A 26391-nucleotide genomic window follows, 5' to 3' on the forward strand; every position below is an offset into this window, starting at 1 on the left:
CCTCTTCATCAGAAACAGATCTCCGTTATCACTGTTTCTTGTCTCCAGAGGTTTTCCAACCGTCTCTAATCCAATCCGATCCGTTATTAGCTGCATTTTTCAGCTTTATGCCAGAGCTAACAAGCCTCTGAGAACTTTAACAGCTGGGAATGTTAAAATCTCATGATGAGGATGAAGATCAATGAAAGCCGGAGCGCTCCACATAAATCATGCTGCTCTGAAAAGATGTTTTACAGCGCGCTGAAGCTCATTTGAGCGAGCAGTTCTCATGAAACCGAGGGCTCTTCTGGAATAAGTCACAATCGGCGGTGATTTTTCAAGCATTCAGTTTTATTTAATCTAAATCCCAAGTACATTTTAATGCTTGTGCAGGATGATTGATAACAGGCAGCTTTGATGCATTGCTGACAATAAGGAAAAGATTAGCGAGGAATGCTTTGCCGAACACTTTTTCGTGAAATGACATCAAATTGGGACACTGGTTCTCGAAGAGGAAACAATGAATCACTCAGATCCAGGTGCTCATTTGTTGAAGGTTGCACAAAAACAACTTCACGAGCCATTTGCTAAGCAAACACAGCTTATTCTCACAAGCAGCATGCAGACCTGACTGTAAAAACAAAAGCAAGGTGGGACGCTTTCAGTGATGGAGGAGGAGCCCGTCTGTGTGTCTGATTACAGCGAGGGGGTCAAAGGTTAAGAGGTGGCAATCAGAAGGAGTTTGAGTGACAGACGAGGTGGCTCTGTGTTTCTGTGCTTAAAGGGGCGGCAGTATTTGTTCTCCAGGTGCAAACTGCATCATTACAACAAAGGTAACACCAAAACTCTTTTCTTAGAGACTCTTAGAACAAAACAATATTCATTACAGAAACCACTTTGTTATGATCTTAATTTTGTTTGAAGAATTCAGGCTTGTCAGTCCTAATAAAGCAATAAAATGGAAAATTTAGTTTTGAGGTTAAAGGGGAAGTATTATGTGTTTTTTTTTTTTGCCATTTTGTAGCATAATTAAGCAACAATGTTTGCTTCAGTTCTTATAAAAATGCTATATATCAAATATGACTTAAGAGAAATTTCACTTTGTAATTCAACACTTTTAAATTGGGCCTCTGTCTCTTTAAAAACACCTGCTCTGTCTGAAACTTGCTCCTTTATTTTTTTACGTTTTTACCAGCACTGAACTGAGAAGTAGCTCCTATAACGAGTTCCACCAGGTGTTTGCTAATTGCTGCTGGCTAGTCTGAAGGAGCTGGGCTGAGTACAGCTGCTCTGTGAGGCAGAAGCTCTGAAACTGAATCTCTGAGGAGGAGCTTTGTCTTCGAAGGCGGAGCTAGGTCCACCCAAGCGTTTTGCACAGCTGAATGGTTACCATGGAGATTAAAGGATTCCTCAAACATACATGAAAGCAAGACAACACTCCAAGTGTGTTTTTGATGAGGGAATAACATTCTAAAATTATATAAAGACATAAAAAAAAGATTTTACACAATACTGCCCCTTTAGATTTGAACCTTGTTTGACAAGGAGGGAACAAAACGTGTGTGAATCAGAGATAAAACCCACTTTAAGGATTATTAGAGCCTCTGAGGCCTCTGGGTGGCATTAATCTGTCAGCGGCTAGAGCTGCTACGCTTAAACTTCATCAAAGTGCTCATTCTGGGTCGTTTGTCGAGTTTTCTGGTACGTTTTTCAATCTGTGCATCAGGGGAGAATCCAGCAGAGGTCCATCGGATCGAGCCGAGTCACAGAATGCAGAGTCTCACCTCCTCTTCCTCCACCAGACTCCTGGAAGGCAGAAAAACAATAAAACGTGTAAAATATCATGCAGACAACTGGCACAGGCTGTTCTGAAGGGAAACCAAACACCTGCTTTGTAATTTTGTTTTCAAAATGAATCAGTCAGATGGTAATTATAACTTACATATCAGCAACAAGCAGATACAAATAGTTTGTCAGATATTTATGGAGAAGTGGCACGTTAACAATATGAGCTCAAAATTAAATATATGAGGATATTTTTATTTAATTTCACTCTTTTACTTAAGACCGAAGTTAAATAAAAAGCATGCAGTGTCCAAATAAATCCTGTGCTTGTTTATTTACGGACAAGACGACGTCCAGAATGTTTTAAATCATCTAAGTAATAAAATTGTTTTCAATAGAATCAGTTTTTCTATAAACAGGTTTCATGTTTTTTTTTGTCATATATATTTTCACACCTCAGGTTGTTTTTACCTCCTACTCATTCAAAAGCTGATTAAACCAGTGAAACCAGTGAAGCCAGATGTTTTATGACATGTGGAGCTCAGCTCTCAGCGTGACGTAAATCGGGAAGGATCTGCGTGTGACGCAGCAGAGCGACGGCAGAATGACTTACAGCCAAACGTTGCTCACATTGTCAGCAAACTGAAGCACCAAGCATCTGCTGGAGCTGCTATGAAAGACGTTCAAGGGCCATTAGCCCCCCAGTAAGGGCAAACTGGGGTAGTTGGTGTGTGTGGTGGAGGCCATTTAAACCAAAAAAAAAATCATTTCCTATTTATGGATCTAATTAAGGATAACAAAACATCCAATATATAAAGAAAAGTAGGGAAAACATTGGAGGAGGGTTTATTGTGTGAATCAACTGGAGCTGTGGAGCATTAATAAATGAGTCTAATGAGGGGTGCTGACATTAAAGGGGCAGTGCAGAGCAGAGCAGAAAGTAAAATCTCTTCTAAAAGTGACCTATTATGCTTCCTTGAACAGGTTAGGATACAAAATATGTTCATTACATTTCTTGCAAAAACATATTCTCAGATAATGATATTTCTGTTGTTGATTCTGCTTAATTTGGTACTCCTGTCACTTTAAATCCAAACGAGCTGCTGCCCCAAACCAACATTTACACTCGCACGTGAAAATGGCAGCAAACAGACGCACAATTATACAACCATGCATCTTTGAAAAGCAGAAGTGGAGCCTCCTGCACAACCAACAAGAACACAGCAAGTGGTTTATAGATGGTAAGTCTAGTTTTTTTCCAGCAGCCATTGTAGAGCAGTGAAATCAGCTGAGCAAACATGCTTGGGTTGCTAGGTAATAGGGCAGGGGTTGCTAGGTAACGGAGCAGTACCCGTCAAATGTGACTTAACTGGGAGGTTTTTGAAATGGCTCGTTTTCCAGACACCAAAAACGTCAAATTATTACTCTAAAATGGCTGAGTGGATCCTTTGAGCACTTCAGGGGTTTGAGACCCAAATGGAAGAACAAAAACTTGCATATGTGTGAATTTAATTTTCCTGCAGTTTCTTTTAAATAAGAGATGATCCCTGTAATCTTGGATCAAAAAAAGTTGCAGTAAATTTTTATCCAATCAGTGTTACTGTCTTCGTCATGAATGTGAGGATGTCTGGGTGAGCGTTTAGTGCTTGGGTGGTTTTAGAAGCATTTGAGACCCAAATGGAAGTATAAAAACATGCAAAATGTGAATTTTGCATAATAGGTCCCCATTAACTCTCATGGATCTCAGCTCCAAACACAGCAGGGCCCCCTGCAGGTCAGAGGCGGTGGCACAGGGAGCAGGGGGGGCAAGAGGATGTCTGTGGCAACGACTTGGGATGGCAGAAGTGCGTCACTTCACATAGCAGGATGGCAGATGGTTGAACAACCTTAGTGAACTGAGGGAAATGACAAGAAAGCCTCAAGGCCATATGCAGGAAGCTGCTTCACTTCCAGAAGCTGTTTCCTGTGACCCGGGCAGACATGGATGTCAAGCCTGTCTGAGGAACATCTTAAAAAGAAACTGCGGATTTCCAGGCTAAACTACGTGAGATGGGCCACGAAATAAACTTTAAGTTTCTCCCCCGGATGATTTCATACCGACATGCAGAGGGGAGTAAAAGTCTTATGGTTTGGCTCCAAACGAGAGGCTGAGCAGCATTAAACATAAAAAACAAAACAAAATACATTCAGAAGCCCTCAGTGGAGCCTTTCATTAGAATAAATGAACATTTCTAGTTCTCATTACTACCATAAACTTCACCTGTTAAGTCCACAATATACAAATTTAGCTTTTGTGGAAAGAAGAAGAGTTAAGAAATTCAGAAGTCAAAGTTACTGTAAAAGACAATAGGAACTCGTGGAAAAAGACACTCTGACAAGAGGAAATGAAAATAAGGAGGACAAAAATGGTATTCAACCAAAAAAGTTGGCGTTTGTGCTGCTTCAGCTTTAAAATGCTAACCCAGAAATGCAAAGAGCTCCAGTTTCTAAACCAGGATGTTTACGGTTTCATCAGGATCAAAACATTCACCCAAATTTGTTAGAGTTGTGTTACAATGAAGATGCTTCATTATGACTTTAAACATCCATTCATTAGCCTCCTATTTGTTCAGATTTCACGTTAGCTCCCGCTAACGGTGTTAGCTCCCGCTAACGGTGTTAGCTCTGGCTAATATAGTCCATCACAGTGTTTCTCAACCCTGGTCCTCACCGCCCCCCTGTCCTGCATGTTTTAGGTATTTCCCTTCTGCCACACCTGAATTGTATCTCTGGGTGATTAACAGGCTTCTGCAGTACTTGATGGTCATGTAATCATTTGAATCAGCTGTTCTGGAATAGAGGCACATCTAAAACATGCAGAGTAAGGGGGCCTGAGAAGTACTGGTCCATCGTGTTTGTTTGTTTCAACAGATACATTGAGTATAACGGCACATGAAAAATTTGGGGGAAAGTGGTAAACTCCAAAAGCGAAACATGTAACAGACAATTTCTGAAGTAGTTATGAGTTTTTACGTACCCAAAGCAACAAATTTTACGTTGATAGAAAAAACACAACATAGTTACGGGAACATGTTCAACTCGTTGTGGTTCATGTTCAGATTTTTATAAGTGTTTTTCTTAGCTAAAATGTGAAAAATTAATGTTTCATGTTCCCTCTTTCTCACAATTAGTCAGACTTCCTTTATTGTCATTGTGCAAGAAAGCACAATTTATAAAGTAGCAACTCTCAAAGGCAGCGCAAATATATAAATACATAATAAAAGACGAATATATTTTAATAAATATGAATAACCATAGTAGGACCACACAGAAACAACTGGGATGTTAAGGAAAAAAATTATGTTGATCAGCATTGATTTGCTGTGTTCAGGGGATAAAATCCCTAAACATACGGTGAAGTTTGTGATTTTAACCTGCTAATATCTGTAAATGTTCACGGGGTGAGAGTATCTTTGCATGGTACTGTGAATATCCATTTTTTTCTGATACAGAACAAACATCAAACTCAGCATCCAGTAGATTAAAATCTAAGATAAACATGCCGGGACCACCATGCGCTGTTCTTCAAACCCACCAGAAGACGCTTCCTAAAGGGGAACATTGTTGAGCACCATCTGTTTCCATCTGACCCCCTACCATGGAGAAACACTTTCACAAAAGATGTCAGGATCTGTGGGTTATAACTGCAACCAGACTTAATGAGGACATGCAAGAGGATGACAAACTTATCAGAGAAATCACTTTGTGCTGTGTTTTTCTTTTAATAAAGAAACCCACCATGCCTTCCCTTTGACTGACAGTCACACTAACAATCAAACTTAACTTTCCATAAATCTTCCCAATTCTCTACTGTAAACCCTTGCGGCAACGGCACGATGAGTGTGCTAAGATATTACTACAACGGTGAGCTTTGTACTTATGATTGAGACCCTGCAAGGAAAAAGCTGAAAAGTTTAACATTGTTTTCACAACCAACCACAGGGAAAAAAGCTGTACCTTCCTTCTGCTAGCCAGCTACATTGTGATTAAATTAGCTTTAAACTACAACATAAAAACTGTGACATGCCCCCCTTTTACATAGTTATCTCTTTATTTGAAAAAGAAATCAGTAAAAATATTCTGTGTATGACTGAAAAGTTAGTTATGCTAACCCTCAGGTGCTAACATTAGAACCGCTAACACTGCTGTGCTATATATCAAAACAGAAATTAGCGGAAGCTAATGCTAAAGCGGTAACTTCAAATCAAATTATATCTGCCCTTGAAAGACTACAGCTCTCAAGCATTTAATTTTGACATTATAATTTATATGTTCTAATATACCCTTAAATATTGAGTTTATGTTTATATATTGTTCATTATAATGTACATTGAAAAATCAATTTAGGGGAAGCTAAGTGTATTTTCAAGGCTGGGAAAAGAGCTAAACAAAATTAGCTCCACTACTAGTTAATTTGCAGATTAGCAACTGTGCGCTATTACATTGGATCACACCCACCAAGTTCATCCAGAACCAGGCAGACAGACATGTTTGGGTTGTCAGAGAGTTTTCCAGGTAAAAAGGCAAATAAACCAAATTTAGCTTGACCAATAGAAATACTCTCGAGAGAAAATTGTTGACTCTTCTGTAGGAAGTAGCTACTTTTTCCTAAAAGCCTCCTAAAAGTTTACAATTTCTAATAACTCTTAATTAGACCTTTATCTGCTGACTTCAGGATGATTGGAGTTTATTTTCATGTGCAGGTGGGCGTCATCTTTTCTTACCTGTAAGCTGCAATCTCCATGTCTCTTGCCATCTTCTGACTGAGCAGCTCCCTGTATTCCTCACACTGCTCTTTCATCTGGGATTTGAAGTCAACCTCCTGCTGCTTCATTTCTGTTATAGTAAACTAAACAACAGACAATTTGGAGTGTTTAAAAAAAAAAAAACAAGGAGGTGAAGTTAGAAAGTCTGCATCAAGAGTCCCAATCCCATACCTCCAACTCTTCAACCTCATCCTTGTACGCAGCCCCTTTCACCTCAACTTCATCCAACAGCTCCTCGTTACTCTTTTCCAGATCATCGAGTTCCTTCTGCAACTCCGAAATCTGCAGAAAGACACCCAACACCAGCCGTCCATTTACATTATGACGCTTTCTGCTATTAATGTGCTTTTTTCTGAAATCCTAAAAACAACAAATCAACTTAAAACTGTCATTTAATGGTTTATTAGAAAAAACTTCGTTCCAATTGGTTAGTTAATAACGTCCATTTAGACTTTATGTTGTAGTTTGGGCGCCATCCAGCAGAGGGTGCTGCCGGTCATTCTTCAGCAGAACGTTGATTTTTTTTTTTTTTTTTTTTAATCAAAGATGGCGGCCATGCCAGAACAGGGAAAAGAAACGGTCCACACTAGAGTTCGGTTTGGGATTCAAAATGCACTCAAAGAAGTTTCGTTCTGAAATATAAACAATGGACAAACTCCTCAAGTTTCACCTTAAAAGTTCTCATTCAGACGGGTTGCATTCGGGAGCAACGTCAATGGCGACGGCAGAAAAGTGGAGGGGAGTAATAGGAACCAGCTACCCGCTAAGCTTGTTGTCATGGCAACTCCATAGCAACTAGTTGCAAAGTTCACGGAAGTATTATTCTGTATTCTTTTCCTCTTATTTTTCTATTTAGCAACCAAGAGGTTCCAGTTTGTTTTGTGTAATAAATATGTCTAGGTTTATTATTGTGAGAAAAACACAATTTTGTGTTCATTCAGTTAGTATTTAATACAGCTGATACAAAATGTTAAAATTTAATATATTTTTTTAAAATTCAGCATTATGAAAGCCTTTCATGTTATTGAAAGATGGTCGGCCTCTTGCTAAATAAATTGATCTATATAAGATGAATCAACTTTTGATTATCAGCAACCTAACTTTACTTAACATAGAGATGATGAATATGGGTGAATCTTTATTCACCCATATTCATAAATTGTGCTTGATTCCTTGAACATCCCATTAAAAAACAACACACCAACATCTGGCATAAAATATTGATGCCTGTAATTATTTAAACGCAGTAAATGCAATGATTGTTGGATGTATTCTGTATTTAGTCATATTTCTGACCACCTGATGACCACAAATCCCAAATTTTCTTGTCGTTCAGCTCTGATTTAGCCTTATTAGAGCCGTTTAACAATGCTTACAGCTATGTCAGTACAATGCCCCACCAATGTGATCCAGATGGGAATATCTCGATCTATGGTTAATGGATTGCCATCAAAATTCATGCAGACATTCATTGTTTCCAGATGACGACTCCCACTGACTTTGGTGATCCCCCGACAATTCATCCTGCCCTACCACAAGGTTCACATTTGTGGTTTTAGGGTGAAATGCTTCAGCATTAAATGGATAATTTGCGATGGTCATCATGACTGTAAGACTTTCATGCCTACAATCGCTGCGAAACGGGAAGAGGGGAGATCAATTTGTAATTTATAAAACCAGATCAATGAGCTGCAATGAATAGTTACCTAAAACTAACACTTGCAACATTTAATAATGCTGTACAAAAGAGCTGAAGTATTGAAAGCAACTTTCCTTTAAAGTGGTTTTGATCTATATTTATTAAAACCAATCAAGTTTTGATCCAAAGGTTTCTGACTCCTTTGGACTCAGGTTGCTTTTTCACCACTTTCTCAGGACAAAGGCCATTTAGACAAACATTTTGTTTCCCTAAGTCACTTAAGATTCACCAAACTCATGAAAATGAAGTGGTGTAAGTCGAGCTCCTCATATAATACACTTATTTTTGTGTTTTTGTGCATTTAATCATTTTTTACACTTATCTCTTCCCTAAAGATATACTGTAATTTAGCTACACCCTATAAGCCACAAAATGGGTGAACAACATGCGGTACGCAGGCCATTGATTAAAAAAAAATGCTAGTTCCATTGATGGATTATTTAATTTGGAACAAGACTTTTTTCCCCATGTTATAAGTGAAGTAATCTGTCCATGGAAATATGATTTGATTATCTTGTTCCACCTAAAAATCAGACTACTTTGTTTAATTGAAATATTGTGAGTTCAGTTTTTTGCTGGATGGGTCAAATGTTTCTGTAAAATTATTGTCCTGCTTTTAATTTAAAATCTGAGGCCAACAAGAACTTTCAACTTGATGACTTTGGCAAAAACTTTGGATATCAGTGAGAGGACAGAGAAACTCCAGATTTATATAACTTTAAGAAATTAGTAGAAAGTCTGGCTCCTTGGATGCAGAATAAGCACTTTCACAGCTTACTGTTTCATCACAGTAACTTGATTCATTTCTGTCCTAGAAATGATAAAATAATAGTGAGCTGGAGCTACTAAGAACAAAATCAACAAACACAAAAAGCCAAGGTTAGCTTATAGGAGCATCCCTCCCTCAGTGTCGGTGTCTGTGTTGCCCTGCCATGAGTAATTGCAGCAATCATATAAGTTCAACAATTATCTGTCCCAACCAGATGGGGATCAGGCTCACATTTCAGAGGAACCATCTGAGCAGAGGAAAACCTGGCTCCTGATGACTCCCCAAACCGGCTGAGCCACCTGAGAGTCCTCTCCTCCTTCCCCCTGGCATGATGAGTGGAGTGGAGTCAAGCCTGTATATGCGAGCAGCGCCTTTGGACGCCATCACTGCCTGCTCTATTATATACAGTCCTGAGTCGGGCCTGATTTCACTGCAATGTGTTTGTTTGGTCATGTTGTGTCTCAGTGAGAAACCAGAGCCTGAGCATCCATCAGAGGCGAGAGAGGAAGCAGAGCAGGTCGAGTTGAGCTGTCCATCCGTCAGGCGGCGCTGGCTGACCTTAGCGGCGCTCATGTTGGAGAGAAGTGGATGATGGTGGAGGAGCTGTGCTGTGGTTTCAGAGGCTCTGTGTTTATTTAAAGAGCTGGAAGTGGAGCCGCAGCCTCGGTAATGAGAACCAACCCACCAGGTTTGCTACTGATGTGGTCAGCTGTGGTGAAACCGCTGATGGATGTTAAAGATGACCTGTTATGCTTCCTTGAACAGGTTAGGAAATTTATGGGCTACACAAAACAAGTTGATTACAAAATCATTCTTAGATAATGAGATTTTAGTTTAGTCAATTCTGCCCATTTGGAGCTCCTTTTATGGCTTTTTATCTCTTTAAATCCAAATAATCTGCTGCTGGCCACGCCCCCAACTCAACATTTATACTCACACATGAAAATGCCTGCAAATGCCTGTACATCTTTTAAAAGCAGAAGTGGGGCCTCCTGCACAACCAGCAACAATGCAGCAAGTGGTTTCTGGATGGTAAGTCAACAAAAAACAATGTTAGCACTGCTTAGAGCAGGAAAATATATAAAAAACTATACATATCTTGGTAGACATGTGATCAATATCAATAGATAATACATCTGATAGAATATTCAATACATTGGCAAGAGTTGCTAGGAAACGGAGGTAGGCTTGGCAGGGGTTGCTAGGTAACGGCATATACTCCTAAGTGACTTAACAATCCGGACACTTTTGAAGCAGACACCAAAACACAGTAACTTATTGCCAAAAAATGTCTGGGTGTTTGTTTCTTTTAAGCACTGTGGCTGTTTAGAAGCAGTAGAAGCCCAAATGGAGTGTAAAAACGTAAAATATGTGAATTTTACATAATAGTTCCCATTTTTAAAGAGAACAAGAGGAATCTGAGAAGGAGGTGGTTTTCATCTGGTGACTTCACCTGAGTCACATTATCTTTCTGTAATATCTTCTGGGATCTTTTTGTATGAGGATGGGTATAAAATGGGTGATCAAGATTTATTTCCATTTTTCAAATCACAACATATGTCTTGAGGCAGTGAGTGTATAAACCTTTCAGACTTTTATGACTTTGGAGCCAATCTGTAAGCCTGTGGTTAATAACCAAGGCCACTAAGGGAGATAAATCCTGTCTGGGCTGCAGACGGGCCCTTCACATCGCCTGCTGAAAGTGTCTTCAGAGTAAACACTCAGGATCTCCCACACTGCTGCGCCTCTGTCACTCAGCTGCTCCTCGCCTGCTGTGGGAAACCATTCTGTTTCAGGCTGTGATACGAACCCATGGATTTAACTCTTATCTGATCTTTGTCAATAAAGAAGTTCAGAATGCATAATTAGAGGATGTAGACCAGTGTCAAAACCCTTGAAAAATAACCATCTTGTGAAAAAAATGAAAGTATGTTGTTCATCTATAACAAAATGGTTAGTACAAAGAACCTAAATAAGGGAAGTTATTTTGAAAAATGTGAATTTTACATATTTTTGTGCAGCCATTTGGGTTTCAACTGCTTCTAAAAACAGCCAAAGCGCTAAAAAAAACATCTAGCCGTTTTTGGCAATAAGTTTGTGATTTTTGGTGTCTGGAAAAGTGCCATTTCAAAACCTTCCCAGCAACCCCATCAAAGCTCAGCCTGTTACCTAGCAACCCATGCTAAACTCCAGCATGTTTGGTCAGCTGGTTTTACCGCTATATGTGTTGTACAATGGCTGCTGAAGTAGACAAGTGTTTTGTTGTTGACTTATCATCCAGAAACCACTTACTGCTTTCTTGTTGGTTGTGCAGGACGCTCTACTTACGCTTTTCAAAGACGTTCGGTTGTATAATTGCGTATCTGTTTGCATCCATTTTTATGTGCAAGTGCAAACATTAAATTGGGGGGGGGGGGGTGGCCAGCAGCAGCTTATGTGGATTTAAAGTGACAAGACACCCTAAAACAGCTCAATCTGAAAATAGCAGACCTTGGCAGACTAAAATCTCCTTACCTAAAGACAGAACTTAAGTGAAGTTATCTCCTTAACTGTGGCACTCCATTTTAACATTAAATATTTTTTTGACTATCTACATTCCAACTAGTAAGAGTAATAATTCATTTTACGGTTCAAAATACCTTTCAAGTTAACAAATGAGGTCACTGAACCGTCATTTGAAAAGTCCCTCATCCCTAATTAATTCAAGATATCTTAAACTTAATTATGGTTAGTAAAATTTAATTTTTAGAAATCTGAATTAAGAAATTACACAGAGGCCCCTTGTGCTACAACTGAGCTGTCCAAATAGTTGCCTGTGGAAATTTAGGTTTAATCAGAAAATGCTACAACGTAGAAAGAGTTCAGCAGCATATTATATCCGGGATATGCAAACCTTTTGAACTTGAAAACTGCTTAAGTCCGCAAATAATTTACTATTTATTATCTTCCAACAAAGACAATGCATTTACAATAGATTTGAAGAGCAAAATGTACAACTGTCAACTCATTCCCAAGCTGAAAATTGACAATTTATGAAAAAACTTCTAGTTTTTTTTCATTGAAATTTCAAAATGACAGACATCTTTGTTATTACAAGGGAAGCTCCTGCTCAACGAAGAACTCTGGAAAATTATATTTAATACTTGCATAAGACACACATGAGTTCTTGCAGTAGTCTGCAGGGATTGTTTAGAAGTAAAAATTACCTGATCTGACCCAGAAAATCTTTTAAATTTCTTCACGTGGCTACACTTTTTGTAATTTGGATGCCTTTCTCTTTTAATGGAGCTAATAAGAGGAGGAAGCTCACTCACCAGAGTCTTCATCTCGTCCACATCAGTTATCTCTGTTGGGTCTTTGACCATTGACCCACCAGTTCCTCTCGCTCCCAGTTTCTTTCCATCGCCTTTGCCAGAGGAGAGCGCATCAAACTCCAGCTGAAGAAACAAACGATTAGGAGACAGAGCAGTCATATAAGTTTGCAAAGTTGAAAATCAGAGAGATCACAGAGGCGTCTCATTGAGTAAGGTAAGTGCACTTTGACAGATGGAGCAAAAAGCCCCTTCAGAGAGGTGGATGAGCAAAGCTCTCTTCATGCACCTGATTTGTAATTACATTGGAGGGGAAACAGCCGAAACAGGCAACATGAGGGCGCACAGGTGTGTGGGACGCAGCCAACAATCACCATTCCTGTTTAAATCCAACAGCAATCATTTGAACATCAAGACAATCGTGTCTCGTAATTGAGGCCAGGCGCAGACAGGACGCCGTCCAGCTGGCAGAGGAAGACGCCGAGTGGGAGGGAGAGAGTAAATAGACGGGATTTAGGCAGAAAAACCAGAACACAGTCACTTCGGGACAGACACTAGCCTGGCAACTGCTTTCCTACACAAATCAACTTTGTTGTAATGTTGCTCCATCTGCGATTTCTTCTTTGTTTCAATGGCGGTCGGCAAACAACTGTTGGAAGCATTACTGCCACCAAGTGGTAAGGAGTGTGGACCACAAAGCGACAAAAAATGCAACAAAAGATTAGATCCTGTTGCTCAATTTACATCGTCTTCAGAAATAAAAGAGCCTGGTAGCGTTGGCTTCAGGCCAAAGCTAGCAACGATATCTAGTTTTATTTTCATTTGCTAAGATTTTTAATCCGTTTGGGCTTTCTCCTAGTGAAGTGGATTTCTCCACCGGGCCAATCAGTGAACAGAAGAAACTCTGAATAACGACGTTGGTTTTCTCTGCTGTAGCCTGCCTGTAGTTTTAGCAGTAGCAGCGGGGGAAGTGAACGAAACTGTTCAGTACACGTTGATCGCGCTTCTAAATATTAATGTAACATTAACAGCCATCTTGTTCGGTTCAACATTGGAGGATGATTGCTTGCAGCGCAGGCCATTTCCGGTAAGCTTCATAGCGTCAAAATGGCACATGACATACGTCACAGGCAAACGCTACTGGTTGAGTAACCAGTAACTGTTTAGTTTAGTTCACTTTAATTAAACTCTAGTTCATTTGTCTAGAAAGTCCACTTTGTTTGGGGAGATGTGAACGCGCAATCGAACTCTGATGTGGAACAAAAAAGCAAATTCTGGTCCGTTTGAAAACCTCAGTGTCAGTTCAGCTGAAGTTAATGCTGATCCGTAAATGCAAAGCAGGCTGGAAATCCCTCCAAAAGCAGAAAAAGAACAATAGCGCAGGGCATTCTGGGTAAATACAACCAAAACAAAAGCGTATCGCTAGCAGGACAAATGGTTTGTGGTTTTTGCCAAACACAAAAATGAAATCCTTCAACCTCTACAAACTGATGCTAGTCCATTCTGTACTTCTTTTTTTTCTTTTTTGAGAAAGAAGTTGCGCTCAGCGTCTTCTTCACAGGTTTTCTTGTTATTTTCTTCAGTGGTTCTTGGTGCAGCGCCACCACAGGTGAGAAAGGGAACATGTCTTTCAAAAGATTTGGTTCATTTGACACAGTGCAATATGAAAGTGAACCACAGCAGCTGAAAATGTAAAAATGTTGCAATTTTTGTCCCCAGTCGACCCAGTCTACTGGACTACCAGGTGTGAAAACAACCTGAAACTTCAACCGAGTCCAGGCCTCCAGGAAGTAATCGTTTCTCAACAGCCGAGAGCCCAGGCCCTCTGAATGAAGCGTTGAACAAGAGGCTGGTTGTACCGGTATAGTCAGACACACAGATGATTCAAATAAAAATGGATCAGATATTCTTCTCTAATGCCTCTGAAACGTCCAGTCCGGAGCTGAGAGGGAGCCTGGGAAGGCGGCCTGCAGTCTGATTACAGCTCTGACCTCTGAACCGGCAGACATCCTCACCCCAGACGGGGTCAGACCCACCGGAGTTCCAGCCTGACCTCGGTGCTGTACCACAGCAACTACAGAGGTGGACGAAAGCCGTTCCGTCCGGGTCCAGAACTACAAGCCCGACTCTCAGGTTCTCCTCCTCTGTTGTGCTAAGAGGTAAAGAAAACAAGTCGGGGTGTCGCAGCATGATTTGTGAAAGCTGAGATTTATGTTGGGGGAAGAAGAGGAGGTGATCAGCAAAGAGGATGAGGAGCAGCTGTCAGAAGGACCTTAATTAAATAAGAATCATACCAAAACATAAATACCAAAACGTGCAATTCAGGATTCATAAATGCACGAACATTTTACTCAAGTAAAAAGAAAAAGTAGCTGTCCAAGAAATGACTAAAGTAAGAGTAAAATTTGCATTTTGCATGTTTTTGTACCTCCATTTGGGTCTTAGCTGCTTCTAAAAACAGACCACATGCTTAAAAAACACTCAGACATTTTGGTCAATAATTATTGAACATTAACATTAATTAGAAGAACATTAACTTATAAGTTAATGTTCTTAGGTCTCTTCAAAACGAGGAGCTAAGTGAGAATCAATGGGCACTAAGCCGTTACCTAGCAACCCCAGCCAGCCCAGCCCGTTGCCTAGCAACCCAAGCTGAGCGCCAACCAACACGTTTGGTCAGCTAGTCTTACTGCTTTATTCGCTGTACAGAGGAGGATAGAGTACTCAAAAACTGTAGCACTTATTCAATGTATTTTTACTCAAGAATAAGAAGCTATTTAAGAAATTACTCAAGTAACAGTAAAAAATTATTTGGTAAAAAAGCTACTAAAGTACTGAATTACTGATCAAACGTTCAATCATTTCACATTTATCTCACCAGCTGAAACATAATATAAAGGCTTTTGGAGAACTAAAGTAATATAATTATTACAGCATAACAACAAAATAAAATCAGGCAAAAGAAACAGTTATACAAACAAATTTATTTCAATATAAAACTATGAAACTAACAAAAACATCTGTCTGAGTTTTTGGTTAAAACAAGCTTGTTCTTCATCCAGTGAAGTTACTAACAATACCTGCATTTCCATTTCCACAGAACTGCACAAACTGGAATGGAAACACGGCAATTAAAAAAACCCTCACATTTTTCAATAAGTTTTCTGATAGTATGACAACCAACCAGGTGTTTTTACTGGCGGAAAAGACAAAGACGGGAAGAAGCAGGAGGAATGTATGTTTTTTAATAACTCATCACGTGAATAAACGTGATGAGTTATTTGTGGTTTTAATTGTGTTTCTTAGTGAATGAAAACATGGCAATTGCAAAAATGTGCTTTTTCAATGTTAGCAGATTATCGACAAAGCTTTGCCTACATTTGTAAAGGAAATGCAGCCAGAAATTTTAATATAGTAAAAGTATCGATACTTCAAAATACAATTACTTATTATAATTACAGCAGACTAAAAATACTCCTTTTTTCCAGAAAGTTACTCCGGTAAATGTAACTAGCCACTACCAAACTCTGCAGGATGATTATTTTTTTATTAGGTTTATCTGGACACATCCTTGAATATCAAACTTCCTTGTTTCATGTTTCGTGTTTCGTACCTGGAGGCTCTCGGCCAGCTGGCGGTGGTACTCCTTCACTTCCAGGGCTGCGGTGATGTCAGGGCTGCCAAACCTGATCGCAGCTGCAGCCAGCGCCTTTTCATCTGGCTGCAGCTGGCTCTGGACCTCCTGCATGGACATCCAACACATAGATAAGCACATTGATGGTCCTCATGATGCAGCAACTGTTATTCAATACGGTATGAGAAGCAACGGCGCATCCAGTTCATTATTCTTTTGATTTCCTGTTTGTCTCTTTGACATATTAAAAAAGTTACAAAAACAAGAAGCTGAACAAATCGGAGCCAACAAACTTTATTTTCAATTCCTTAAAGATTTAAAACTCCTTCATTTAAATGAACTGAGGAGTTTGCAGCAAAATCCTGGAAAACAACTGAAAATGTTCTCACTATTTCCATTTAGTGCTTCAATTTGTGTATACACCGAGATATTTAAGTTGTTAGAAAAGCTTTAATTGTAACTTTTAGGTCAGAATAATTTTGTATTTTCCACAAAAGAATCTGTACATGAATGTTTCCTTTAGTGCCAACTAAAGGAAATAAATCGAGACGTCGCAACTATAAATAAAGTATCATGTGGTTGGCAAACTTCTGCTAATTCGTTAATAGCGAGCAAATTTTTTAATTTAGCGTTTTGCTAACTTTGAAAAACATCAGCACTCTTAGTTTCCTCTAATCTAATGTTTCCAGAGAAATTCTTACCTGGCTGTTTTGTAAACTTTTAGTTGAATAAAGTTCGACTTCTGGTTGATGTTTTGGTTATTGAGTTCTTCAAGTAGGGAGCCGTTTAAATTGATGCTCTTATTTTGAAGGGGATGAAAACTGTTTGCAGCACAAGCCTCACCTTCTTTTTATTTTTTATTTCAAACAAGAAACATACATTAACAAAATAAAATAAGATACAAACATTAACATAATTATTATAGAACATGTAAATATAATGTCAAAATTAAATTGGTGCTTAAGGTTTATAATCTTTCAAGGGCAGACATGATTTGAATTGAATTTAGCGCTTTAGATTTAGCTTCTGCTAAAACCATGTTGGTATTATTGTGCATTATCAGTTCAGTGCGTTAGTGAAACTACGATCATAATAAGAAAAACAAAGTAACGAGAATAAATTCCTAATATCACAGGAATAAAGTCGTAGTATTACGAGTACAAAATCGCACAAGAATAAAGTTTAACTAATATAGAAATAAAGTCATAATAATGAGAATAAAGCCCTAATATTTTGAGAATAAAGTTGTAATATTACTTTATACTGATAATAATTTGACTATTCTTGTATTATTTCAACTTTATACTCGTATAATTGTATTCTTGCATCATTATGACTTTGTTCTCATATTATTTTGACTTTATTCTTGTAATTTTATTTTTTTTATCGTCACAGTGAAACTAATGTTAGCGCTGCTAACTGTTTAGTTAGCATTGCTCACCAGTGAGATACTGGAAAGACGAGTAAAACTGTACAATTAAAGCCAAGTGGATGAGAGAACAAGAGCCTGAAATCATGTAAAATAAACCGAGTATGCTGTTAAAGCTGAACACACCTCCAGCGCAGCAACAAGCTCTGCATGGGTTTCTTCATCATTGAATGGAGTTACCCCTTCATTATTCAGATGCAACATTTTTCTGCAGCTGAATAATGACTCCTGATTTGTCAGGAGAAATTGGACGTCCACAAAGCAAACTGATTTCTGTTTTTATTTGAGGTTTAGCCACATTTCCCACACTGCGAGTTGTGGTCCAGAGGGAGTGGGCGGGTTTCAGGGCCGGGCAGCAGCGGGAAAGATGGAGCCGCTCCGGGTTCGGCTGGGCTGCGTCTGTCATCTTCTGGTGAGGCGGAGGATCGCTGCGAGGCGCAGCGACGACGCATGGATGCAAACAAAGTTATTTTAAAGGACCGCTTCACTATTTTGGCAAAAGAACAAGCAAATAGTTAATTTCGCTGCATTGTGTGTTTGGTAAATATAAAGACTGTGCAGATGTTGGCTGTAAACCAGCTGTCACCAAATGCATTAAAGTTTCTCTCTGTTTCGAGTTCAAATGAAAACTAAAATATCTTAAAATAGCCACAAAAACTGCCTTCAAATAAAACCAAATTCCTCAGATTTCCAGGTTATTATAGTGAAAAAAGACTTTTTAATTAATTTGTCACAGGTAATATTGAAAATGACCGAGATGTGAAGCTTTGAGAACTGTGCTAATATCCCCCAGGTTCGCTGATGGACAGCTCTGATTAAACGCTGCTTTGCTCTCTAATTTTTCTGGATCTTCAAAGGACTTTAAAACTTCTGCTGAAAGGTTAAACAGGGATTTTTCAAGTCGTTACGTTGTGAGATAAAAAGAACCAAACACACCTTTAATCAAGTAGTTCATTAACTTTAGACAATCAAACTCTCATTTAGAGCGTTAGATATTTTTAAGCTTCCATAGTTAATATATTTATGCTTAAAAAACATTTCAGCAGCTTATACCTAAAAGATCAACTTATTTTTAGTTTAAGGTGTTTCAGACTTACTTCAGGCACATGAATGAAAGGAAAAACACTTTTTTGTACAAACTTGTAGCATTTTAGCTTTGCAGAAAAAAATCCATAATTGCTATGGAAAACAGAAATTTGAAAAAGAAAGCTAAATAATTAAAAGTGGAAACCCCCAGAAGGAAGCTGATCTGTTATTTGTGTCTGACTCATCGGTGACTCCCTCGTTTTGTCCTTTAATCTGCAGGATGTTGATTCATGATGAAAGCAAACGGGACAAAAAGAGGAAAGTTGTACTTCCACTGAGGCTTTATCTTGATTTTTTTCTTTTAATTTATCTCTACTGACAGTTTTTACAGGAATTAACCCAATAACGGCCTTAAAAACACTATTAATGACATTCCTTAAATGTGTTTTTATGTTACCAAGTTGTGCACAGTCGGATTATTTGAAGCAGAACAATTTAGTGTTAGGAACAAAAAAGTGATCAAGTGTTTCCATATTTCTCATTTATTTTTGTTTTATGTAGTCAGAATTGCAGGAAAAAAGTTGCTGAGGTGATTTTAACACTACCAATAATAAAGTCAAGGACAGAAAGACTAAAAATAGTTTCCACCCAAAAGCTTTAGTTGCCCTGAAAACAGCAAATCCATACAAAACCTGATCTTTATTTAGTTATTTATCTGTTTAGTTATTTTTTAATCCCAGTTCTTCTGTTTCTTTGATAGTTACTTTTTTTTTAGATGTTGTTGTGCTTTATTTGTAAACGACATTAAAATTAATTCTGATTCTTCTCTTGTTTACAAAATGTGAATAATTTACACAATTCAACTCAGATTTTGTTGCGTAAATCTAACCACAGCCAGACTTCTGCGTGAACGGGTTACGTCTCTAAAGCGACGCGCGTAGAAGAACGTCACAGAGCAGCCCAGTGTTTACAGAAGCAGTAACGGACGCCGCCATTTTAAAGTTTACTCACAATGAGAGCCCAGGATCATAAAAGGAATCTAATAAGAAAGCTCAGCTAACAGCAACGGCTTTTTATGCAGGATTGATGTTAATTCCTGTAACATCCGTTTGGATCAGAACTAAGAGTGGTGGGATCCGTTTCACGGACAAAAAAAAACCTCTTTCATAAATTTCATAATTATAATTTTCATACATTTATGGGAAGCATCCGCAGCCAAGACAAACGCTACAACAAAGAAAGCATTACGGTGGCCGACAGGTGCAAACGAGCAGCAAAATGAAAAAACAAAATAGAAGCAAAAACCTTCAATCAACAAAACAAATCCAAACCAAAAGAGAGAAAGATCTGAACAAACTCCTGCCTAAGACCAGTAGCTGTTAGCCATCAGTAGCACAAAGCTAGCGGATGTTTGGTGTAACGGAGCGGAAAGTTGGCATCGTTGTTTCTCCCTACATCCAGTGGGTGTGCCACACAGGCAAACCCACTAGAAGGAAACAAACGCACCCCGTACAACACTTTCATTGCATTGGCTGAGAAGTTGCTAGGCGACGGTGCATTTTTGTTCCAAAAGCAAGCAGAGCAGGAGAAAGGTTTGAGTAAACAATACAAGTTTTGAGAAGAAAGATGAAGTCCTGCTTTCAAAATGAAAATGTAAGTAAAAGTATTCAAAGTTTTGAGAACAAAAGAGATGAACTGTCTGAAAATGTGTGCTCTTGGATTATGGCAGAAAAATTACCCCATAAAAATGCGACATAACCGTTCAGACTTTGGATCTGATTGAAAACAATCAGATCCGAATTAGTCCCATATATATGAGTGGCAAAGTTCAGATTTTTTGGAGTTGAAAAGATGAGGATTGTGGAGAAAAAACGGATTAAAGTCGCATTAGCCTGCTGTGTGAACGTAACTTTTGATTCAGCAAATCGACTGAAGGTTGGAGTTCGTCACCACAGAAATAGTTTCTCATTTCAAACATTTTTCTGCTTCATCTGATTGATTTGTCTCACCGTCTTGTGTTGGGTCTCCATGTTGGCCAGCTGTTCTTCATAGACGGCCACCTGGTCCCTCAGAGCCAAACACTCTGCAGTCACAGCATCGACCGCCTGCAGAGGCAATCACAAGAGGAAAGTTTGAGTCTACTCTTCACTAAAACACAAAAAGACTCGCTCTAGAGTCTATTTTTGCTTCAGTATCTGGTGTGAATTGGGTTAAACTCACTGAACAGGAAGTAGACGCTGCATTGCAGAGGAAAAGTAGAAACAAAAGCTCCTAATACATTTATCAGCAGGGGGTCTCGGCTCACACACTTCCTTTTAAGGTTAATGCAGTCAGAGAGTCGGCTTTTATATTTGCACACAAGAATCCTCTTTGGGAAAATGGAAAAAAAAAATTGTGCTTTGTGAAATAAAAACCCTGAAGAATTAAGGTTTGTGTTTGTAAATCTGTAAAACTGTCCTCTGCTTGAACTCGACTCACAAAACTCTGGTGGATTTTGGCAGAACATTTAATATTTCGACTTTCCTCAACCTGGTTGGACAGCGACGCCCAAAGTGGGGCAACAGAACAGAGTATTTATAGAAACATTACTAAACGCATTTTTAAGGTTTGCTCAGAAGAAAGTAGAAACGTCGAGAGGAAAACCCGCCGTCAGGTTCTGCTTTTTAAATCCTCTGATGTTTTTGGAGCGGTGGCGTCCCGCAGGGCGCCGCTTGGCTCACCTGCATTTCCTTCCACAGCACCACTGAAACAATTAATCGATTTTTGAAATAATCATCCACTGATTTAGTAATCAATTAATCGAACACAGACTCAAAAAAGGCCAATTACTGAAAAAAAAACATATGAATCGCAGTAAATAAGAGTAAACTGTGAAAGAATAAATATATTTTGCATTTTAGATAAAAAATTATACTTTGTAAATAAAAATCGGTCACCTGGTTCAGATTCTGTAAAAAAAAAAAAAAAAATCTCCTATTAAGCTCCTTTTGCTGTCTAATTATTAATCAGTTAATCAAAAGCGATAATCAATAGATCTGTACATAGATGTTAAACAAAATGTTTTTAGCTTCAGATTATTTCTTTGCTACAAATGATGAAGAGTTCACCAAGTTAATGCTATTTTACTGCATTTTAGACAATAAAATGTTAATTTTATCATTAAAAAATGAATTTAATACATGAATTTTCTCATGTATTTCTATTATTGTACAAAATAAGTGTTAAATGAAAAAACTGCAGAATGTGCCATTTTTTTAAATCCAATTAATCGATTAACTTGCGGGACAAAAAAGTGTAAAAAAAAAAAACGTAATTAATTAAAAATTTTGAAAGATCAGAATAAAATTAAGCAAATTTGTTTGATTTTGTTGTTTTTTGTAGAAAAGTAATGTAATTAATTTTACTTTTACCTGAGTAATTTTATCATGAAGTATTTTTACTGTTACTTCAGTAAAACTTCTGGATTTGCCTGATTTTGTTATTTTCTTTTTATATGAATTATTGTCATTTTTGTCCTTAAAATACCAAACTTTCCACCTAGCTTCATAATGTGGTCCGTCTGATGATGTAATTCTTAAATATTAAGTGATAATTTGATCAGGTACTCAGTACCTGAGTAGACTTTTTACCGAATACTTTTTACTCCTGGGTTCTTGGCCGGCTTCTCTTTCCTCTTGCTTTAGTGCATTCAGAACTCTGCCCTCTTCTGACAATAAGCATCATTTATTTGGGCTCATTAAATTAAATTATTGGTTCAGTTTTCATGATTTTTTACCAGCTTTTAGTCTGAAATTGTGACATTTTCACAAAGTTTGCTTCCAGAGAAACTTTGAGAGTCATGACTCGAAACAGGTGCAAAATAATAAAACCGGACATGTTTTGTTTTTCTTTGGGAAGTTCAGCTTGTTGTGGGTTAATCTGTCCAACGCTCCCTCCTCTCCTCCACATCTCTGCTCTTCATCTACTTCCCTGCCAGATTTTCCCACCGAATATTGTCGCCCTGCAGCTGCAACCAATTCAGAGCGTCAGAACGGAGCCAGCGGCGGCATCGGGGCGCTGCAGCATCGTGAAATGTGCTACATCTGTAAGGGAGGAATCAAAGCCGCGCTCACATCTGGTCCAGCTGCGGGACGATTACTTCAGCCTGGTGTGAGGAAGAGGAGGAGTCGTGTTGATGGTTTGGTTGCTGAACAACAACTACAGGCTGCTGCTGCTGCTGAAATGCTTGACAACACCTCCACCTAGTGGCCAAGCTACATCATTACATCAGAGGTCATATTAAAATAACATTCAGACATTTTTCCCTTCGTTATTAAAACACAATAAAGCTCTTATAAATTAGGAATCCGTTACAGAAACTCAAACTACTTTATTATGACTTTAGTTTTGTTTGAAGAACTCAGGTTTATCACTCCTAATAAGGAAATAAACTTTAATATTTAGGGGTTTTTTAGGGTTTTTTTACAGGTAGCTATACAAATCATAGCTACTTGATTTGTATCACAATCAAGTAGCTATGTTACTTAAAGGATTTCAGCACACACATGAGAATGATTGACAGCGCTAAGACCCACCCCCTGGCTCTGACTGGTTGTTTCTTTTTAGCACTGGGAGAAGGCAGAGGAGCTGGATTTTTTTTTCAGATCATTTGTCTCATACTGTCACAACATGACAGCTTCAACAAATATGTAAAAACATATATTTTTTATGAAAGTTACATAATGCAGCTTTAATTAAATCACATTCCTCACGTATATTCAAGGCTCTACCTCAGATGTTTATGTTTTTCTTTCGTTTTAGAAATTCAGCAAAAGAAAATCTGATATTTTATAAAGCGGAGAACAAATTTTACCTCAGCAGCATCTTGTTGTCCCTGTTGGACGACGATCCTCTGATGTGCAGCTTTCTTAAACTCCTTCTGGAGACATTCAAGCTCTTCCTTCAGCTCCTCTGTGTCACAAATAATCTCATCCTGCAGTCAGAAGACGGACAGAACTGAAATGGGTTCTGACTGAAGTGGACGGGCGGGAATAGGAGGTGAGAAAACCTCGCCAACATGCAGCAGACACACCCTACCCTCTGCCTGCGCAGTTTTTCCACCGCTGCCTCCAAACTGAACTTCGGTTTCGCTGCAATGCAGGTGATTTCGGTGGAGCCGGGTCGACCGTTCAGATTCTCCTCCAGATCAGAGATCTGACATTCAAGAGAGCCGTTCTCCTCTTCCAAACAGTGAGCCTGAAGGCAGCGGAGCCAGAGGTGAAGAGGCAGAACAAGAAAGCTTTCTCAGTCGATAGAGAGGCACCGGTCCGATTTTAATATCTGTATTGGTTCTGAAAATGAGAGAAGTTCTAGATCGGGTATTGGTGACAATGAGCCCGACCGATAATGGCAGATCTATTCAGTCTAATTCTATGTTCTGTTATTTTACATTTACAAATCCTAATTGAACTTTAGGATTTGTAAAGTTCAATTTGTAGCAGTTTATTTTAAAATGTTTGATCAAGATAATAAATGATAAATTGTCCCAGAAGTTGTTGCGATAAACGATAATATTGTTGGTTTCAGACCACTTTCAAGTAATATAATACTGATGGCATAATACATAACACATTTTCTCAAAGATCAACGAACTTTAAATTCTAACTAACATTTAACACTGGAACTGGAAGACATTTTAAATACTCAAAATAAATAAACAAAACAAGAGAAACAACAAAAAAAATAATTCTTAAGTTTCTGTAAACAAAATTATCCTTCAAATAAAAGGGTTAGTTAAGACCAAATCACCAGACTGAAAACTTTTATCTTCCAGTTTTTGGTAGAAATGGATAAAAGAGAAAAACGATAAATCATACCAATGGAAATTGAGCTTTTTTTAAAAATATGATTAATTGATTTATTGCGATAGTAAACCTGTTGTTTTTGTCAGTTTATTATTTACTCCTAATTGTACTGACTAAACAAATTATTGTGAAGATGTTGGTGTATCCAAGTTTGGTGTACTGGTGCAAAGTTGACACATAAATTTGTAATTCAGTACATTTATGTCTATTTATTTAAAAAATAAGCATTTTAAGTCAATTCAAATGTTTTTCTGTATCGGATCGTATCAACAGAAACTAAACCTCAGATACTGTTCCCGGTGTCGACAGTGAAAAAGTGGATTAGTGCATCTCTAGTTTAATGTCTTTCCACACCAACTCAATGAGTTTGACCAGCCGGTCGTTGAGGGCAGCCATGGTGGTCCGCTCCTGGACGAACCGGTCCAGACCCACTTTGTTCAGAGCTTTGGCTGCAACAAAGTCTATCTTATCACAGCCACATTGGTCTGCAGAGGCACACCTGCAAGAAAAGCAACACAGAAACTGGACTGAAGAAGCAAAAACGTAAATCTGACATTTGTTATACGTAAAAACCTTGACTAACTGTGTTTCTATTAAAATGCTTTTGTTTCCACCATGTTATTGAAACTTCCTGTTCAGTACTTACACTCTGAGCTTGACATTATATACTTCCTTACATTGTTCAAAACAAACATTCAGATATTTATAGTCTCATTTAATGCAGGACTGCGTGTAAACACACTACACAAACACAAAGTCTTACCAAATATTTTTATCTAATTTCTAGTGCTTGAAATAAAGTGTACTTGAAATAAGAATTACACTTGAAATATTTTCTTATATCAAGTGTACTTGAAATAAGAAAATATTTGCACTAGAAACTAGATATAAAAATATAGAAAATTATTTAAAGTTTATTTTCACTGTATATTTATTTCCAGTATATATACAACCTATTTTTTAAGAATTGCACTTTTTGTTAATAATGAATAGAAAAATACATTTAGCTATGCAGAGATTTAAACATGTGGTTCAAACACGTTTTTAAATAAATGTTAAAACAGCCAGAATCTCTTTTTTTTCGGTATTAGCATAATAAAGGATGTGATGAACCCTGACCTGGCGGAGGCCTGGCGCAGCCTCGGCCCTCCGTTAGGACTCCGCCCGTCGTCGTCAAACAGCCGGCGGTACGAAGACACTCTGAGCATGGCCATGGCTCCGGATCGGGTCGGGATAAAAATGGCGTCAGTCGCGCCAAACCGGGCTTTATAACCGCAGGGAAGGTGAATGTGGCATCGAGGTGAAGCTCACTGCTTATAGCATGAACGTCATACAGTGAGGACTTCACACGTACCCGAGGAGTAAACTACTAAATCAAACTGGACAGTTATTGGGTTTTATTCCGCCTCCCACCAGTAACGACCCAGTCCCTGCAGGATGTACGTTTATGTGATTTTTTTACCGCCTAAAAAAATAAAAATGTGGTGAAAGCTTTATTTTTGCCGTGACATGGTATTTTTAAATAATGTTTTAGATTTGTGGTCTACCTGTAGTTTTAGCAATGGCGGCGAGGGAAGTGAACGAAGCCGTTCGGTCCGTGGTTCCAAATATTGACTTAATACTAACCGCCATCTTGTTCGGATCGGGACTAAAACACTAACCACCATCTTGTAGAGCCTCTTATTTTGGAGGAGACATCCCTTTATCTTTACTTTAATTTCTTTTTATTTCTTTCTCACCGTTTCTTTTTCTTAAAATCTCTCTCTCTCATTGTTTATTCAATGTCACATGCAGTTTTTATTTTAATTATGTAAAGCACTTTGAAATGCCTTGCTGCTGAAATGTGCTATACAAATACAATTTGATTGATCTTGTTCGGATCGGGACTAAAACACTAACCGCCATCTTGTTCAGATCGGCATTTCTGTTCGGAGTGGAGGACGGTTGTTTACAGCGCACGCAATTTCCGGCAAGCTTCACAGTGCAATTTCCTGTCTGCGCCTCCAGTAAGAAATTATTTTTCAATTTATACAGATAAACTTACTGAAACTTCATGAATAAGTACAACATTCTAAAATGTATCTACAAAACATAAATTTGTTTTACCAACA

At 38.4% G+C, this 26391-nt stretch overlaps 1 protein-coding gene across 1 annotated transcript; it reads right to left on the reverse strand.

The window, feature by feature from the left end:
- Positions 1-1431: 1431 nt before the first annotated feature.
- Positions 1432-25710, reverse strand: vimr2 (vimentin-related 2). Its single transcript, XM_015029147.1, has 10 exons — positions 25400-25710; positions 24635-24779; positions 23514-23672; positions 23290-23409; positions 20447-20542; positions 15962-16090; positions 12352-12474; positions 6741-6851; positions 6528-6652; positions 1432-1785 (listed from the first exon to the last, which is right to left on the reverse strand). Exons 1-10 carry the CDS (start codon positions 25492-25494, stop codon positions 1743-1745), a joined length of 1146 nt encoding a protein of 381 aa, XP_014884633.1. The 5' UTR covers positions 25495-25710; the 3' UTR covers positions 1432-1742.
- Between the last annotated feature and the right edge of the window lie 681 nt (positions 25711-26391).

Source organism: Poecilia latipinna, unplaced genomic scaffold (assembly GCF_001443285.1).
Source record: "Poecilia latipinna isolate Pla-1442-1.1 unplaced genomic scaffold, P_latipinna-1.0 Scaffold145, whole genome shotgun sequence".
Classification (NCBI taxonomy): domain Eukaryota; kingdom Metazoa; phylum Chordata; class Actinopteri; order Cyprinodontiformes; family Poeciliidae; genus Poecilia; species Poecilia latipinna.